Below are 21,027 nucleotides of genomic sequence, written 5' to 3'. Positions count from 1 at the left end.
CCACAAACCGCTTCCATTCTCAGCAGCTGTCATGATCTTGTAATTCATCCACTCCCCTTTCCCCCTAGTACCTTCGAATGTTCCCTCTCACTACTGGCCTTCATCTTAGCACTTGAACATGCCCAGTTTTGAGCAGAGAGGAAAGGGGAGTATTGGAAAGGGAATGAGGGGTCACAGGAGGAGGGAGGGGGAAGGGAGAGAGAAAGCCCTCCCTTGGCTCTGCATCACCTTTAACCCCTCCTTCTTTAACACCCTTAACTTCTTATTCCTTCCCATCCCCACTTCTCCAGTGGCCTAACTTTCCTGGAACTCTCTAAAACAACACGGTGTTCTTCAGCACTACTACTTTGATGAATATTTCTACTGCCTTTGCTTTCAAGATAACCAGCCATGCTTTTTAATCTCTGGCCATTCCCGCAATCTCCTTATACTCTTTAGAGGTTGATAATCCTCGAGGCCTGTTCCTAAGTTCTATTTCTTCCTCATCTACATAATTCATCTGGACCACCTTATCCACTCCCATGTTTATATCCACCACCTTTATAGCAATGATACCGAAGTTCGCCTCAAACTCAGGCTCCCCTGAACAGCTCCAGAATATTCCCAGTTGCTTCCTGGACATCTCAACGTGGATAGCCTAGAAGTGCCTCGGACTCAACTAAAATCATCTTGCTCCCCCAAACATTTTCCTTCCTTCTGTGCCCCCTCTCCATTGGTGACACCTTACACTACCATCAGCACCCCAAGCCACCCAGGCCAAAATCCTGGGACCTTACAGACTTTGCCTTCGCCTTCACTCCATAGCATATTAATTATAATGAACACTATATATTTAATTAATTATTATTATTAATTTACATTACAATTTTAAAATGATCTTAATTGGACAGCTGCATCTCCGTAAAAGAATATGAGACTACTGCCATCTAGTGGCGAAACGCAAATAAACACCTACGTAAGGCAGTTGTGATGCTCAAGATTCAAATTAAAACTGAACTGCTATATCATCATTTCTTCCCATCAGATGGGCAAAAATTGGAAAGGTTGGAAATACACTATTTGGTGAGGCTGTATGGAAACATGCACTCTTACACATTGGTGCTGAGCACTTAAATTGTTATAACTTTATGGACTGGAAAATATCCATCAAAATTACAACCTCTTTGATTCAGCAATTCCACTTATAGAGATTTATCCTATAGAAACATTTGCACACATACAAAATGGCATTGGTGTAAGGTCACTCACTGCAGTGTTATTTATATTAGCAAAATATTTGAAACAACCTAAATGTTTATCAATAGGAGATGGAATGAATAAATTATGGTATAGTGTTGTAGCCTTGTGTTATGTGTAATAGCAAAAACCACAGAGTCATACCAGTGGGTTCAGATCCTGGGTCTTCAAATTAGTATCTGAGTGTCAGTTTCCTCATCTGCAAAGGAGATAACAGTAACACCTACCTAAGAGGATTGTGGTGGTATTAAATGAGTCAATGTGTATGAAAAGCTTGAAACAATGTGTGCCACATCACAGTGCTATATAAAGTGTTACCATTTTCATTATACTATATTTCATCGCCCACACAATGGAATACATGCTGCCGTGAAAAAGAATGCAGAAGCTTCCTATGGGCTTACGAGAAAGCTCTCTCAAAAATACTGCTAAGCAAAACAGTAACAACAGCAATAATACAGTTGTGTAGTAGTATGCTATTTTGGGATATATATCTTAAGAAGGAAGAAAATAAAATAATTTGAAATTTTATTTATATATTCAAAAAGAAACTCTGGGAGGATATGAAAAAAAAAAACAAAAATGGTGGTTACCTGTGGAGTTCTAGAGGGTGTGTGTGGATGCAGGGAAGAGGCGGAAAGGTGATTTTTCACAAAATGGCCTTTTGCATCTTAGATTTTGAACTATAGATGGTCCCCTATTTACAATGGTGGTTGACATGATTTTTCTACTTTACAATAGTGTGAAAGCAATACATATTCAGTAAAAAACATACTTTAATTTTGAATTTGGATATTTTCCTGAGCTAGCAACATGCTAGTAGCAGCAGCGAGCCACAACTCCCAGTCAGCCATGTGATCATGAGGGTAAACAACTGATACTCTATAGTTGTATTCATTGTGTTAGACGATCTGCCCAACTGTAGGCTAATATAAGTGTTCTGAGCATGTTTAAGGTAGGCTAGATTGAACCATAATGTTCAGTAGGTTAGGTGTAGTAAATGCATTTTCAACTTATGGTATTTACAATTGGTTTATCTGGACATAACCCCGTTGTAAATCAAGGAGCATCTGTGTATCAATGAATTACATTAGAAAAGAATCAATACACAAAACAAGCTGATGTTATGCCACTTCTTCAAACTTCCACTAGCTTTCCACAGCTATTAGAATATACCCCTGACCATGGCCTACAAAACCCTCCATATCTGACCCCTGCCTGACCCTCAGACCCAGTGTCACCTGCCCTCCCTCTGGCTCCCCTTCCTGCCTCAGTGCTGACACACATGTCATTTTGTTCAGCTATAAGGGTTCACCTCCTCTAATCCTAAATTCCTACTCATCCTTCAGCTCTCAGTTGAAATGTCACTCCTCAGGGAACTCTCACTCAAATCTCCAAAGGTCAACTTGTGATTTCCTAAGCTCTCTTTTAACTGTATACATTAACTTGTGTGATTATTTGATTCATATCTGTTTCCCTCCAACTGCATTATAAATTCTACAAGGGAAGAGGTGGTATCTGATTTTTGCTCATCGGGCACCCCAGTGGCCAGTGCAGAGCATGGCAGAAAGAAGGCATGTGTAAATATGTTGCTATGGTCTGAATGTGCTGCTAGAAAAGATGGGTGCAGCATGGACAGGCTGATTGTGAGGTATGCATGGGATGTTCAGGTGGCGATATTGAGTAAACAATACGAAACTGAATCTCTTAAGTCCGGCCTACAGATAGGGATGTGGTAGCTATCATTCCACAGACTGCTGGTTAAACTGTGTAAGCTCATGAAACCATGCTGGCAGTGGTAAGCAAGAGGTGAGTCCAGAACAGAACTTTGAGGAAATCAACATTTCAGAAGATAGAGAAAAATGAACTCCTGAAGAAGACAGGAAGGCATGGTCAGTGAGGTAGACAAGCCAAAAGAGGGGAAGATTTTGGAAGCTCTACGCATAGAACATTTCGGGAAAAAAAAGGGCTCAACAATGTTCAGCGTAGCAGAGAGTTCTGGTAAGATAAAGCCTGAAAGAAAGTCATTAGATTTGGTCATGTAGACATTGTGGGCAATCTTTAGAAGAGCTGTTTCTGTGAAGAGGTGGGCTGGGGCGGGTGGTGGTGGTAGGTGTCAGATGGCAATATTCTGAGGAACGAAAGGTGATTGAGAAGTCAGTTGTCAAATGTAGACAACTGTCCTGTTCGTGAGTTGGTTTCAGATGACAAACAGATAAACATTTTGTTTTTAATATTTATATGTTTAAAGTATATTAAAATAGATACGCAGTGCAGTGAATGTAAGATTTCATAGGTAATATAAAGTTCTTCTTATAAACAAATATATTTTAGAGAAAAGTCAATAAACTTAAAGATCTATATTATATGCATAATAATACAAGTAGTTACCTGGATAAGGCAAAAATTGTCATGCCCAAAGAAGTGAAGTTTAGAAACTACTGTTTGGACTATTTTTTAAAGATGCTGAGCTGTGAAGGGAAGATGAAAGACAGAGGTGTGTGGATTTAAAGAAAGTTTTTTTAGAATTGGAAAGGCTTCACCATCCTTATTGGCTAAAATGCCAGTAGTGAAGAAAGTGTTGAAATTCTAGGTAAACAAGTGACTAGTTGATGAAATGAAGTTCCAGAGGTGGTGTCATGGATGGGAAGTAAACACATTGGAGTGTGACTGGCCTCATTCAGGAGGAACACCACATCCCCCAGAATGGAAGGGAGGAAAGTAAGGATGGGTATGAGTAAAGAACCTTGTAGAGTAGAGAGAAGTGTTTGAGAAAATCCCCACCCCAAATCCCTACTTTTTCGGTCATTTGTTGGAGGATACCTATTAGGTGTGGCGAGGACAGGAAGTTTGAATAAACTGGACAGGAAGTTTCAAGAGGGTGGTACAGATTTAACACATGACTTCTGAAGGCAATGCAGGGAGGAGATGATGAAAGACAGAAAATAACTGAACAATGGTGTTGACAGAACGACTTAAAGAGGCCATTAAATTTTAGTGGCCCAAATCTGAATGACTTGAGAGATTTTCTCCAGTATCCCAAAACTGAGCACTGGGATTGGACACTGATCCCAGGAGAAGGGACAAGGGAGTTAGACACTTCTAGGAGTTGATGAAAGGAAAATTCCAGTAATTGCTCATAGTGGTATAAGGTGATTGGGAAAAGAAGGAAGCTGAAAGGAGTGGAGATCTGGGTCAAAGAAAGGGACACAGAGCCTTATGATCTCAAAGGAGTTTTAGGGGAAGGGAGAAGTCAAGGTGCAGGCGGCTAAAGAGAAGGGGATGCAAAAGTCACTGAACTAAGAAACCCAAACCTCAAGAAGCTGGGTGTGGAATGAGGCTGGATGTCTCTCAGGATACTGGCTAGAGTTATATTGGAAAATTCGAGAGCTCATGGTCCAAAGTCATCTAGAAATGTGACCAAAAGGTTAGGTGGTGGGGCTGAAAAAGAGGTCAAGAGAATGGTAGAGTAAAAGCATTTCACATAAGACAGAGATGAAATAATGGTCAAGAAGAAACAGTGGGTAGCCGGGCAGCATAAGGGGCCAAGCAGAAGGAGCAGCCTCCATTAGAGGGACATTCAGGTAAGAGACAGGACTATGTGTTCTGTGAAGAGCTGGTGGTGGGGCTAGAGGGTTTACATAAAACATAGTTCCAGAGAGTCAAAAGCAGAGTTGGGAGGGAAACAAACAGAAATAAAAAGCCACAAGGAGTGATGTCAGAAACATGGCAGAGTGAGAGATTTCCTCAGATCTCTCCCCTTAAAACAATAAGCAAAACATCTAAAATTCAACAAAAACATTCAAACTGCACACCAGCATGTCTGAGTGTGGGATCTACGTATAAGAGCTACCACAGGTCAGAATCTGGGTGTGGGGTGGTGGACTGGGAGAAACAAAGAAGCTGCCTCTTGCAGCCAGAGCACCCTGCAGGAGGAGAGGGAGGAGAGTAGGTACGGCGGGTGCATTGAACAACCCTGCCTGAGAGAGCTGTAAGCTCCACGCAGCTGGCGACAGGGCCCAATCATCAAGTCAGAAAGCAGAGAAGTAGAGACGGCAGAGAAGCAACAGCTAATTGTTACCAGCCGCACTTGCAAAATGCAAGGCTGAACTGCAGCCCACATCCCTCAACACAGGGGGCCCTTCCCCCATTATCTTGCAGACCGAACACCACGGAGCCCCAGGGGAATTTAAGCAAAAGCTACCAAAACTGTTGCTAACATTGACAGGGACAGAAACTAAGCAAGGGTAGTGAGCGTTATTTAATATTTATAAGAAAGAAAAGGCATTATCAAGAATTTAATATAAAGCAGGGATCCAAAGGCTTAGACACTACATATTGGAAACCAAAAGAAAAATGCTATCTTAGTAACAGGTTAAAGAGAGACCTTTATATAATAAATCTTTCTGGAAAAAAAAGCAGAATACAATTTCATCAATGCCCAGGTGGAGAAGTGCTCCATTAACACCATAAAAATTCAAGGTGACAAGACAGCTCAGAAAGAAAGAGAAAAATCTCAAGCAAATAAGCTTGAAGATATAGAAATATGCGACTTAAATGACAGAGAATTCAGGATGGTACTCGGAAAAAAATCAATGAGATCCAAAAGAATTCATATCAACGATTTCAGGAATAAAAAACAACTAGATGAGCACAATGAGTTCTTTAGCAAGGAGACTGAAACCCTGAAAAAGAACCAAGTAGAACTTCGGGAGATGAAGAACACACTGAAAGAGATGAAAGATGAAACAGCAAGACTGGGAAATTTCCAAATGGAGGAAAGCATCGGTGATATCAAAAACAGAAATCTAGAAATAAATCAGAAGGAAGAAGAGAGAAATCAAAGATTGAAAAAGAATGAAAGAGAAATACGAGAACTAGCTGATACCATCAGGAGAGGAAACATAAGAATAATGGGCATTCTCGAAGGGGAGAAAAAGGAGCAGGGAGTAGAAAGCATTTTCAGACAAAGAGTTGACGAGAATTTTCCGAATCTAAGGAATGAGCTGCAGCTTTGAATTCATCGTGTTAAAAGAACACCCAATTATCTCAACCCAAAAGGCCTTCACCAAGACACATTGTATTAAAATGATCAAAAATCAGTGAAAAAGACAGAATTCACAAGGCAGCCAGGGAGAAAAAAGCTGTAACTTATAAAGGTAAATACATTAGATTATCCTCAGATTTCAAAGCACAAACCTTACAAGCCAGAAAGGAATGGAATCAAATATTTAAATTATTAAGTGAAAGGAACTACCAGCCTAGAATAATGTATCCAGCTAAGTTCTCCTTTAGATATGAAGGAGAAATTAAGACTTTTCCAGACATACAAAAATTGAGGGAATTCTCCACTACGAGGCCTGCACTATAGGAAATAGCAAAAGGGGTCAGCTCACCTAAAACAAAATGACAAAAAAATACATAACTAGGAGTAAGGCAACTAGCAGGCAGATAGAAGCAGAGGAGTGCAACCCTTACTAAGATCAGGGCATTATAAGCTTAAACAATAAGAAGAGATTTGCTATTAGCAAGATAGTAATGAAAGTTCAGCATACACAGGGACAAATTGAGACGACAATGACTTAAAAGGGGAAGGATTCGAAGATCCAAATTTGCAAAGGGGAATGGAGATAAGGCACAAGAAGAAGAAAATGGATGGCTGTATGTGCGTACGTACGTATGTATGTATGTATATGTATGTGTGGGTATGTATATATATTCATAATGGTAACCACACACCAAAGATTCAAGACCGTTGTATATAACATAAAACAAGAAGGACCAGAGGGAAACCCCACAAAAGCCAACCAAAATAAAGAAAACAGAAACACAAGAAAAAGGAAGCAATGGAAATACCGAGCTACCAGAAAGCAAAAGATAAAATGGTTATAAGAAGACCTCATATTTCACTATTCATCCGAAATGTAAACAGATTGAACTCACCAATAAAAAGGCACAGAGCTTCAAAATGGATCAAAAAACAAAACCCAAACATATGATGCCCTCAGGAGACACGTCTCAGCTCCAAAGACAAATATAGACTCAAAGCGAAAGGGTGGAAAATGATATTTCAAGCTGATGGCATTGAGAGAATAGTGGGAGTAGCAGTATGAATATCTGACAAAACAGGCTTCAAAATAAAAAAGGTAAAGAAAGATACTGAGGGATACTTCATAATGATAAAGGGAATCATATATTAAGAAGATGTAACACTTATTAATAATGCTCCCAGTCATGGAGCCTGAAATATATAAAGCCATTACTAACAGAAATAAAGGAAGAAACAGACCAAAAAACTATCATAACAGGGACTTAAATACCCCACTGTTGGATATGGACAGATCATCCAAACAGAAAATCAATAAGGAAATAATATTCTTGAATGACACATTAGACCAACTGGACATAACTGACCTTTACAAAGCTTTTCATCCCCAAACAGCTGCTTATACATTCTTCTCCAGTTCACATGGAACATTCTCAAGGATGAACCACATACTAGGACACAGAAATAGCCTCAACAAATTTGAGGGCTGAAATCATAAATGCTTTGAAGCTGGAGATCAACTGTAAAAAGATAGTGGGAAGAACCACAGATACATGGAGATTAAACAACATGCTACTGAAGAATAACTGGTTCAGAGAAGAAATAAAAAGAGAGATGAAGAGATACATAGAAATGAATGAAAATGATAGTACAACATATCAAAACCTTTGGGACACATCGAAAGCAGTCATAAGAGGAAAGTTCATGTGATTACAGGCTTATCTCTACAAATAAGAATGAGCCCAAAATAACAACCTAACACTTCAACTTAAAAAAAAAAAACTAGAAAAGGAAGAACAAATGAAGTCTAAAGTTAGAAGGAAAGAAATAATCAAAATTAGAGCAGAAGTAAATGAAATTGAAAACAAAAAAATAACAAAAAAAAACAATAGAAAAAACAAACACAACAAAAAGCTGGTCCTTTGAGAAAGTTAATAAAATTGACAACACCCTGACGAGACTCACTAAAGAAAAAAGAGAAAGGACAAAAATAAACAAAATCAGGGATGAAAGAGGAGAAATTGTGACACACTGCAGAAAGACAAAGGATTACACAAGAATACTATGAAAAAGTATATAATACCAAATGTAATAACCTAAAAGAAATGGACAAACACTTAGAAAGATATAACCTTCCTAGACTGAATCGAGAAGAACCAGAAAATCTAAATAGACCAATCAGCAGTATGGAAATTGAAACAATCATCAAAAACCTACCAAAAAGGAAAAGTTCAGGACCAAATGGCTTCACCAGTGAATTCTACCAAACATTCAAAGTAAATTTAATACCTATTCTCCTCAAACACTTCCAAAAAAATCGAAACAGGAAGCAATACTTCCCAACTCATTGTATGAAGACAATATTACCTGATATCAAAACCTGATAAAGATAACACCAAAAAAGAAAACTACAGAGCAATATCTGTCATGAACACAGATGCAAAAATCCTAAATAAGATACTAGTGAAGGGAATATAGCAACATATAAAAAGATTATACACCACGATAAGTGGGCTTCATCCCAGAGGCACAGGGATAGTTTAACGTATGCAAATCGATTAATGTGATACGCCACATAAACAAATTAAAAAATAAGAATCATGCGATTATATCAATAAATGCAGAAAAGGCCTTCGACAAGATACGGCACCCATTTATGATCGAAACACTTAACAAAATCGGTATAGAAGGAAAATACCTTAACTTAATAAAGGCCATATACAACAAACCCTTAGGCAACATTATACATAATGGTGAGAAACTAAAAACCTTCCCTCTAAGATCAGGAAAAAGACGAGGTTGTCCCATATAGCCACTGTTATTCAATATAACATTGGACGTCCTAGCGAGTGCAGTCAGACAAGAGAAAGATATGAAAGGCATATAAATAGGAAACGAAGAAGTCAAACCGTCACTATATGCGGATGACATGATTCACTACATAGAAAACCCTGAAGACTCCACAAGAACACTACTAGGAACAACAAGCAAATACAATAAAGTTTCTGGATACAAAAACCAATGTTCAAAAATCCATAGCGTTCCTATACTCTAACAATGAATTGTCAGAGACGGAAATGGGAAAAAAATATTCCCTTTTGCAAATGCAGCAAAACGAATAAAATACCTAGGAATAAATCTAATGAAACATGTGAAGGACCTATATAATGAAAACTATAAAACCCTATTAAAAGAAATCAAAGAAGATACAAAGAAATGGAAAGATATTTTGTGTTCTTGGATTGGAAGAATCAACATAGTTAAAAATGACCTTATTACCTAAAGTATTATACAGATTTAATGCAATCCCCATCAAAATCCCATCGGCATTTTTAAAAGAAATAGAACAAAAAAAAATCATCAGATTTGTGTGGAAGCACAAAAGACCCTGAATTGCCAAAGCCATCCTGAGAAAAAAGAACGAGGCTAGAGGCATCACTCTGCCCAGTTCAAATTATACTACAATGAAACAATAATCAAACGGCATGGTATTAGCAGAAAAACAGACACACACAGCAGTGGAACAGAATCGAGAGTCCAGAAATAAGCCCATGTTTATACGAGCAAATAGTTTTCAACAAAAAAGTCAAAAACATATAGTGGAGAAAGAAAAGCCTCTTCAATAAATAGTGCTGGGAAAACTGGAAAGCCACCTTCAAAAGAATGAGACTAGACTGTTGTCTCTCACCACACACCAAAACTAACTCAAAATGGATTAAGGACCTGAATATAAGACCTGAAACAATAAATCACATAGAAGAAAACGCAGGAACTAAACTCATGGACCTTGGAGTTAAAGAGGATTTTATGAATTTAACCTCAAAGGCAAGGGAAGTAAAAGCAAAATAAATGAATGGGACTACATCAAACTAAAAAGCTTCTGCACAGCAAAAGAAACTGTCAACAAGATAAAGAGACAACCATACGAATGGGAAAATATATTTGCAAGTAACGCCTCCAGTAAGGGCCTAATATCCCAAATATGCAAAGAATTCACACAACTCAATAACAACAAAAGGACAAACAATCCAATCAAAAAATGGGCAGAGGATCTGAATAGACACGTCTCCCAAGAAGACATACAAATGGCCAACAAACATATGAAGAGATGTTCAACATCGCTAGCTATTAGGGAAATGCAAATCAAAAACAAAATGAGATACCATCTCACACCTGTTAGAATAGCTGTAATCAACAGCACAAGTAATAACAAATGTTGGAGAGGATGCAGAGAAAAATGAACCCTCATACACTGCTAGTGGGACTGCAAATTCGTACAGCCACCATGGAAAACAGTACGAAGGTTCCTCAAAAAACTAAGGATTGATCTACCATATGATCCATCAATCCCTCTACTGGGTATTTACCCCCAAAGACATTTGCACACCCATGTCCATAGCAGCATTATTCATGGTGGCCATGGAAGCAGTCAAAGTGTCCTATGATAGATGATTGGAAAAAGAAGCTGTGGTACATATATACAATGGAATATTACTCAGCCATAAGAAGTGATGAAATACTGCCATTTCCGACAACATAGATGGACCTCGAGATAATGATGGTAAGCAAAATAAGCCAGACAGAAAACTTTGAAAACCACATGATATCATTTATATGTGGGATATAAACCTAAAAGCAATTAACGAACAGGAGAAATGAACAGAGACTCATGGACATGGACAATAGGCTAGTGGATACCAGAGCGGGGGAGGGAGGTAGGTGGGGTAAAAGGGGTCAAATATGTGGTGACAGAAATAAATCTAAGTATGGGCAGTGAACACACAATACAATGTGTGTGTGTGTGTGTGTGTATATATATATATATATATATATATATATATATATATATGACTTACTTTTGAATTATACGTCTGGAAATTACTGATTTCAACCAACAATGTCACCATAATAAAAAAAAAAGAAAAGAAAAGAGAAAGAAGAAAAAAGCCAGGCTGTAGAAAGAAAGAGCAGTGTGGACAAAGATGGTAGTGACAAAGGACTGCAGAAACAAGCAAGGAATGAGGTTCCCACTAAACACCACCTAGCCACCTCCAAACACAGGAAGAATGAGGAGTGTGCCTTTCAGGAAAATGGAGTTCCTGAGCACAGGAGATTATCTATGGGAGTGCTGTCTTGTCTTCGGTAAAAATCCCTGAGCTAGTTATTTCTGGAAAATTACCAGAGACTTCTAGGGAAGAGAAGTCCCAAACTCTCATTTTTTTTTTTTTTTGATTTATAGGGAATAAACTTTCCACTGCTTACTCCAGATCCATTCCCCCTCTGCGAAGCCTAGATCCAAGGCTCAGACTGAAAATGAAACCAGCCAGAAGAAATCCAAATTATTCTCTAAATGTTTATAATTCCCACAAGTGAACAACGGAGGGCAGCAAAGAGCCAGAAAGGAAGGAGAGTCCACACAAGAGCCCAGAAATGGTGGAAAAGAGATGAACTAGGCTTGAGAAATCATATTACAGCCCCACAGTACCCTCTGTTGTACTTACCATGCTGTATTGGAATTGAGTATCTTCTCTCATAGATGGGGATTCCCTGTGGAAAGATTGTACCTGTCTGGTTCATTTCTGATTCCTTAGTGTCAATGCGGGGCACATAGTAGGTGTTCAACAAATACTTGTCAAGTGAATGGGTGAATGGGGCAGGTGCAGATGAGACTGTCAGCCTGATGTGGTTAGAAGACAAATGTGTTTTAGGATATCATAGTGTGTGGGAAAGAGCACTGGTTTGGGGAGCGAATTTAGGCCAGTCTTTGAATCTGGGCTGTGGGTGAGGTATACCTAACATTTCTAAGCCTGGATTTTCTCCTCCGTAGAAAGATTGTTCATCAGGTCAGTTGTGATGAGAAAATACATAAAACATGTCTAGCACAGTATCTCATACACAGGAAACACTCAATAAAAAAGTAGGCATTGATATTTACTGTAGTATTACTGTTACTATTACTGCAGCCTCTTCTCAGGGTCGGGCACCAGAGGAGAGAGGAAAGAATCATTAACAGTAGGAAATAAATTAGAGTTAAGACTTGGAATCACTACTTCCTCAGTTCAGTTACGCCCCCCAAACAGTGCAGCAATAGATCCAATAGAAGGCCACAGTGGAATCAGCCACTTCTAGATTATAGTTTGTTTGCTGTGTGGAGGAGTAGGGCAGGGGATAGCTACTTGGTATTTTCCATGTCAGCCTAGTCTAGCTCAGCTATCTGACAGATTGTTTTGGAAACCTCAGAGCACAAACAGGTTTAACTAGTAACCATACACATTTGGCCAGAACTTGCATTGCACACCTCAGAAACCGACAACAACGAGTGGTGGGAGTCTGAAGACCTGGGACAGCTGCCTGTCTGGTTCCCTTCAGAATAAGTCTATCTCTGAGACTTAAATATTATTAGGAAGATATTTTCTGTGCCTCAGGGCACAGACAAGAAAAATGGCACAGATCTCCTGGCTACTGGAACTTCAGACTTCCCTTAGAGCTCACAGAGGAAAATAGTGCATTTAAAGCAAATTAAAATAAATTCTCTTTGTGTGAGACTCCAAGTGTCGGCACATGGTAAAAACAGTCTCAAAGAATATTTAGACAAGTCCTAAAAGTCTTAATTGATAGAAAATCAGGGAAAGGGGTCAAATCTCTCCACTGGTAGTAGACGCCATGGACAGCAATAGTGCCCATCCTCCAACATGTCTCTAGGTTGACTGATCTTTGCGAATATCTCATACCAGAAGTTCTTAAGGTTTGCCGGAATTCCTGAGTTAGAGGAAGCACCCTTCCAAACTATCTTCCAGTGGGCTCAAGAGTCCATGTGGTCTCATGTCATTTTTAATGTGATAGAAATGAAACACTTTCTGCCTGGGGTGAGGAAGGGCGGGTTGGTCTCCCAGAAGTCTCAGCTACCAAAATAAAGAGGCTGGTAGCTAAGATTAGAATAGAACATATTCCAGGTATAGGCCCTTCAGGAAGGTAAGAACACTGAGAAGGAGCTGCTCGCACACTTAGTCTAGCAGAGATAGGAACTTCCCTTCCCTTTTGTCTACTACACCAGCAGTCCCCAACTTTTTTGGCACCAGGGACCGGTGCTCCTATGAGAATCTAATGCCTGATAATCTGAGGTGGAGATGAGGTGGTGATACCAGTGCTGGGAAGTGGCTGCGAACAGAGATGAAGCTTCGCTCACGCGCCTGCTGCTCAGCTCCTGCTGTGTGGCCTGGCTCCTTACAGGCCACAAGCTGGTACCAGTCTGTGGCCCTGGGGTTGGGGACCCCTATACTACACAATAGACGGGGGGGTAATTTAAGGGATACTGTGAAGTCACAAATCAACTTCCTCTCTAGGCTACTTCTACCAGGTTACTGGTCTCTCCCTCATGACCAAATGAAGTTTTCCAGTGGTTTATTTTACACGGAGATTGATGCTCTTTCACCTGCTTCTTCCCTCAATCCCATAATCCTACAATCCCTGGGCTTCTTACCCCTTCAATATCTTCTTTGGTTCTCAGAGGATGGTTATAATGAGCAAGAGCTAAGATTCCTCTCTTGAGAGGGCTGAGTGCTTCCTTCTCACCTTCTACCCTATACTGTGCACTGAGGCAAGGTGAAGGCACAAGCACAAGTGAGTGACAGAGTGTAGGCGGTTCCATGCAAAACCAATCTACTAGAGGAAGAGAGGTAAAGGCCTACGCCCTGGGATAAACAGTCAGTGCATCAAGCTCACCCACAAAGGATGGTTCTGGAAAAAGCCGCCAGATTCTTAGCAGGCCCCGTCCATGCCCATTTCCTACTGCCTGGTGTCTGGCATAAAGCATGCTGTGGAAACACATTCAGGCAGCAGCTCAAGATCCTGGTAGGCACCCAAGAGGTTTTGACTCCCCAAAACAGAAGGGAACAGCTAGGTGTGGTGGTGGCACAGGACTGTGGTTCGCTGGCCTTACCTCCTTTCCAAAGCAGGTAGATGGGCACCACGTACAGCATAACATGTTGAATGTAGTAAATCTCCAATTCAAATGGGAGCTGTAAGAACAGGAGGGAGAGGTGTTTCAGACCAAGAAGCACTCATTTCAACAGATTCTGAACTTGAATGCCCTTGTTCTTTAGGACCAACATCTTAGCAACCCCCATGCATTTCACCAGTTCATCTCCTTTTGCAATCAGACGAAAAAGACCAAAATGTACTTGTCACAAAGGCCAGCATCTTCCAAAGTGTATTTTGCAGAGATAGTACCTGGAAAATGTTCCACTAAGAAAGTTGGTTAAGAATGTAAGAAATGTTGCATATATTCCCTCGGAATTTACCTTGTATATTAGTGCTATATGAAGGACATGGATGGTCTCTACAACTATAAAACTTGCTTAACATCGCTTATCCAGTATTTCCCAGACTTTGTCAGCCAGTGCCATTTTAAAAATAACACTCAGGGTTATGTACAGGTGGCGTCAGAAACATGGCAGAATGAGAGACATCCCCGGATCTCTCCCCTTGAATCAACAATAAGCTGAACATCCAAAACTCAACAAAAAACACACAAACTGCACACCAGCATGTCTGAGCGTGCGATCTGCACATAAGAGTTATCACAGGTCAGAAATCCGGGTGTCGGGCAGTGGACTGGTAGAAACAAAGAAGCTGACTCTCACAGCCGGAGCTTCCTGTAAGAGGAGGAGGAGGGGAAAAGGTGTGGAGAGTTCCCTGAAAAGCCCTGTCTGGGAGAGTTGTGAGCTCCACCCAGCCAGTGGCAGGGCCCAGTCATCAGAGCAGAAAGCAGAGAAGTGGGGATGGCAGAGAAACAACAGTTGATTATTACAAGCTGCAGTAGCAAAACGTGAGGCTAGCTGCAGCCTCCATCTCCCAAAGCAGAGGGCCCCTACCCCCATATCCTCCGAGACCGAACACCACGGAGCCCCAGGGGAATCAAAGCAAAAGCTACCAAAACTTTCACTAACACCGACAAAGACTGAGACTGAGGTTAGCGAGAGTGATTTAATATCTACTATAAAAAAAGAGGCATTATTAAGACTGTATATAAAGAAGGGATCCAAGAGGCTTAGACGCCACCTACTGGAAACCAAAAGAAAAACGCCTTCTTTGCAACAAGCTAAAGAGAGACCTTTATATAATAAATCTTTCAGGAAAAAAAGCAGAATACAATTCCATAAAAGCTCAGGACAGAAATCGTCCATTAAACAACATGCACAACCAAGGTGACAAGACAGCTCAGAAAGAAAGAGAAAAATCTCAAGCAAATAAGCTTAAAGACATAGAAATAGGCGACTTAAATGACAGAGAATTCAGGATGGTACTCGGAAAAAAATCAATGAGATCCAAAACAATTCATATCAACGATTTCAGGAATAAAAAACAACTAGATGAGCACAATGAGTTCTTTAGCAAGGAGACTGAAACCCTGAAAAAGAACCAAGTAGAACTTCGGGAGATGAAAAACACACTGAAAGAGATGAAAGATGAAACAGCAAGATGGGGAAATAGAGTCGACCAAATGGAGGAAAGCATCGGTGATATCAAAGACAGAAATCTAGAAATAAATCAGAAGGAAGAAGAGAGAAATCAAAGATTGAAAAAGAATGAAAGAGAAATACGAGAACTAGCTGATATCATCAGGAGAGGAAACAAAAATAATGGGCATTCTCGAAGAGGGGGGAATGGAGCAGGGAGTAGAAAGCATTTTCAGACAAAGAGTTGACGAGAATTTTCCGAATCTAAGGAATAAGCTGCAGCTTTGAATTTATCATGTCAAAAGAATACCCAATTATCTCAACCCAAAAGGTCTTCTCCAACACACATAGTATTAAAATTATCAAAACTCAATGACAAAGAAAGAATTCTCAGGGCAGCCAGGAAAATGATGGTAACCAATAAAGGAAAACCCATTAGATTATCATCGGACTTCTCAACACAAACCTCACAAGCCAGAAAGGAGTGGAATCAAATATTCAAACTATTAAATGAAAGGAACTAATAGCCAAGAATAATGAATCCAGCAAAGCCCTCCTTTAGATATGAAGGAGAAATAAAAGACCTGTCCAGACATACAAAAATTGAGGGAGTTTTCCACTACGAGGCCTGTACTACAGGATATAGCGAAAGGGGTCAGCTCATCTAAAATAAAATGACAAAAAATAAATACATAACTAGGAGTAAGGCAACTAGCAGGCAGATAGAAGCAGAGGAGTGCAACCCTCACTAAGAACAAGGCATTATAAGCTTAAGCAATAATAGATTTGCTAAAGCAAAATAGTAATGAACGTTCAGCATACACAGGGACAAATTGAGACAACAATGATGGAAAAGGGAAGGATTCAAAGATCCAAATTCACAGAGGGGAATGGAGATAAGGCACACGAAGAATAAAATGGGTGTGTGTGTGTGTGTGTGTGTGTGTGTATTAATGCATGTGTATCGTGTGTGTGTGTGTGTGTGTTCATATAACTATCATCTATATATTCATAATGGTAAGTAACCACACGTCCAGGATTCAGAACTGAAGTCTAATAACATAAAACAAGAAGGACCAGAGGGAAAACTCACAAAACTCAACCGAAATGTAAAAACAATAAAGCAGATAAACAAGGTCAAGGAAGCAATGGAAACACCAAGCTACCAGAACGCAAAAGATAAAATGGTTATAGGAAAATCTCATATTTCAATAATCACCCTAAATGGACTGAACTCACCAATTAATAGGCACAGAGTTGCAAACTAGATCAAAACATAAAACCCAACCATATGCTGTCTTCAGGAGACACATCTCAGCTCCAAAGACAAATATAGACTCAAAGTAAAAGGGTGGAAAATGATATTTCAAGGAAATGGCATTCAGGGTAAAGGGGGAGTAGCGGTACTAATAGCAGATAAAATAGACTTCGAAATAAAAAAGGTAAAGAAAGATACTGAGGGACACTTCATAATGATAAAAGAAATCATGCACCAAGAAGACATAACACATATTAATATCTATGCTTCTAATTAGGGAGCCCCAAAATGTATAAAGCAATCCTAAGAGAAATGAAGGGAGAAACAGACCAAAACAGTATCATAGTAGGGGGCATAAATACCTCACTGTCAGATATGGACAGATCATCCAAACAGAAAATCAATAAGGAAATGACACCTTTAAATGACACATTAGACCAACTGGATATAATCGACATTTACGGAGCCCTTAATTCCAAAAGAGCTGCTTATACATTCTTCTCTAGTACACATGGAACATTCTCAAGGATGGACCGCATACTGAGACACAGAGATAGCCTCAACAAATATAAGAGGATTGAAATCATACCAATCGTATTTTCTGATCATAATGCTTTGAAGCTGGAGAACAACTGCAAAATGAAAGTGGGAAGAACCATAAGTACAAGGAGATTAAACAACATACTACTAAAGTATAACTGGGCCAGAGAAGAAATAAAAAGAGAGAAAAAGAGATACATTGAAATGAATGATAATTATACTGCAACATATCAAAATTTTTGACATGGATAAAGCAGTCATAAGAGGAAAGTTCATATCATTACAGGCCTATCTCCAAAAACAAGAATGAGCCCAAATAAATAACCTAACGCTTCAACTTAAAAACCTAGAAAAGGAAGAACTAATGAAGCCTAAAGTCAGCAGATGGAAAGAAATAATCAAAATTAGAGCAGAAATAAATGAAATTGAAAACAAAACGAAACAAAACAAAAAAAACAATAGAAAAAATAAATGCAACAAAGAGCTGATTCTTTGAGAAAGTTAATAGAATTGACAACATCCTGACGAGACTCACTAAAGAAAAAAGAGAAAGGACAAAAATAAACAAAATCAGGGATGAAAGAGGAGAAATTAGGACAGACACTGCAGAAAGACAAAGAATCATACAAGAATACTATGAAAAATGACATAACACCAAATGTAATAACCTAAAAGAAATGGACAAATACTTAGAAAGATACAACCTTCCTAGACTGAATCGAGAAGAACCAGAAAATCTAAATAGACCAATCAGCAGTATGGAAATTGAAACAATCATTGAAAACTTTCCAAAAAGGAAAAGTCCAGGACCAGATGGCTTCACCAGTGAATTCTACCAAACATTCAAAGTAAATTTAATACCTATTCTCCTCAAACACTTCCAAAAAAATCAAAGAGGAGGCAATACTTCCCAACTCATTGTATGAAGACAATATTACCTGATATCAAAACCTGATAAAGATAACACCAAAAAAGAAAACTACAGAGTAATATCTGTCATGAACACAGATGCAAAAATCCTAAATAAGATACTAGTGAAGGGAATATAGCAACATATAAAAAGATTATACACCACGATAAGTGGGCTTCATCCCAGAGGCACAGGGATAGTTTAACGTATGCAAATCGATTAATGTGATACGCCACATAAACAAATTAAAAAATAAGAATCATATGATCATATCGAAGATGCAGAAAAAGCCTTCGACAAGATACGGCACCCATTTATGATCGAAACACTTAACAAAATCGGTATAGAAGGAAAATACCTTAACATAATAAAGGCCATATAAGACAAACCCTTAGGCAACATTATACATAATGGTGAGAAACTAAAAACCTTCCCTCTAAGATCAGGAAAAAGACGAGGTTGTCCCATATAGCCACTGTTATTCAATATAACATTGGACGTCCTAGCGAGTGCAGTCAGACAAGAGAAAGATATGAAAGGCATATAAATAGGAAACGAAGAAGTCAAACCGTCACTATATGCGGATGACATGATTCACTACATAGAAAACCCTGAAGACTCCACAAGAACACTACTAGGAACAACAAGCAAATACAATAAAGTTTCTGGATACAAAAACCAATGTTCAAAAATCCATAGCGTTCCTATACTCTAACAATGAATTGTCAGAGACGGAAATGGGAAAAAAATAATCCCTTTTGCAAATGCAGCAAAACGAATAAAATACCTAGGAATAAATCTAATGAAACATGCGAAGGGCCTATATAATGAAAACTATAAGACCCTATTAAAAGAAATTAAAGAAGATACAAAGAAATGGAAAGATATTTCGTGTTCTTGGATTGGAAGAATCGACATAGTTAAAACGACCTTATCACCTAAAGCATTATACAGATTTAATGCAATCTCCATCAAAATCCCATCGGCATTTTTTAAAGAAATAGAACAAAAAATCATCAGATTTGTATGGAAGCATAAAAGCCCCCAAATGGCCTAAGTCATCCTGAGTAAAAGGAACGAGGCAGGAGGCATCACTCTGCCCGACTTCAAATTATACTACAAAGCGATAGTCATCAAACCGACATGGTACTGGCAGAAAAACAGACACACAGACCAGTGGAAGAGAACTGAGAGTCTGGAAATAAACTCATGTTTATATTGGCAAATAATTTTCAACAAAAAAGCGAAAAACATATAGTGGAGACAGAAAAGTTTTTTCAATAAACGGTGCTGGGAAAACTGCAAAGCCACCTGCAGAAGAATGAAACTAGACTGTTGTCTATCACCACACACCAAAATTAACTCAGAATGAACTAAGGATCTGAATATATGACCTGAAACAATAAATTGCATAGAAGAAAACATGGGAACTAAATTCATGGACCTTGGAGTTAAAGACGATTTTATGAATTTGACCTCAACAGCAAAGGAAGTAAAAACAAAATAAATGAATGGGACTACATCAAACTAAAAAGCTTCTGCTCAGCAAAAGAAATTGTCAACAAAGTAAAGAGACAACCATCCGAATGGGAAAATATATTTGCAAGGAATGCCTCAGATAAGAGCCTAATATCTCAAATATACAAAGAATTCACAAAAGTCAAAAACAAAAAAACAAACGATCCAATAAAAAAATGGGCAGAGGATCTGAACAGACACATCTCTCAAGAAGACATACAAATGCCCAACAAACATATGAAAGGATGCTCCACATCGCTAGCTATTAGGGAAATGCCAATCAAAACTACAATGAGATACCATCTCACTGTTAGACTAGCTGTTATTAACAGGATAAGTAATAACAAATGTTAGAGAGGATGCAGAGAAAAATGAACCCTCATACACTGCTGGTGGTACTACAAATTGGTACAGCCACTATGGAAAACGGTATGGAGGTTCCTCAAGAAACTAAGGATTGATCCCGCAATCTCTCTACTCGGTATTTATCCTCAAGACTTGAAAACCCATATCCTAAAAGACATTTGCACACCCATGTCCATAGCAGTATTAGTCATGGTGGTTAGCATATGGAAGCAACTGAAGTGTCTTATGATGATTGGATAAAGAAGCTGTGGTACATATATACAATGGAATATTACTCAGCCATAAAAAAAAAAATGAAATACTTCCATTTGCAACAACATGGATGGACCTCGAGATGATCATGCTAAGTGAAATAAGACAGACTGAAAAAGTTGAAAACCACATGATATCACTAATATGTGGGATATAGACCTAAAAGCAACAAATGAACAGGACAATCTAACAGAGACTCATGGACATGGACAATAGATTAGTGGTTACCTGAGTGTAGGTGGGCGGGGAGGAGACGGATTTAGATTGGGTAAAAAGGGTCAAATATGTGGTGATATTAAAGAATTTTAAAAAAATAAAATTTTAAAATAAATAAATAAAAATAACTCAGTATTCTGCAGAATATGCTGGAAGAAACGCGATCTTCATCACTTCATGTTCTTGGTGAATAGGTGGTGAACTATTTAAAAGTTTATCATTTGAC

General features: G+C 38.9%; 1 protein-coding gene across 6 annotated transcripts in view; it reads right to left on the bottom strand.

Annotated features, from left to right (window-relative positions):
* Positions 1-21,027, bottom strand: part of TMEM164 (transmembrane protein 164) — a 182,220-nt gene that overhangs the window by 32,434 nt on the left and 128,759 nt on the right. For all 6 annotated transcript variants that reach the window (XM_039874742.1, XM_039874738.1, XM_039874739.1 and 3 more), the window contains exon 5: positions 14,223-14,301. In XM_039874742.1, coding sequence (XP_039730676.1) covers positions 14,223-14,301 — 79 coding nt within the window. The remainder of the gene's footprint in view (positions 1-14,222; positions 14,302-21,027) is intronic.

This window comes from Pteropus medius, unplaced genomic scaffold, assembly GCF_902729225.1.
Source record: "Pteropus medius unplaced genomic scaffold, Ma_sr-lr_union100, whole genome shotgun sequence".
NCBI lineage: Eukaryota > Metazoa > Chordata > Mammalia > Chiroptera > Pteropodidae > Pteropus > Pteropus medius.
This window is presented reverse-complemented; position numbering and strand designations above follow the sequence as displayed.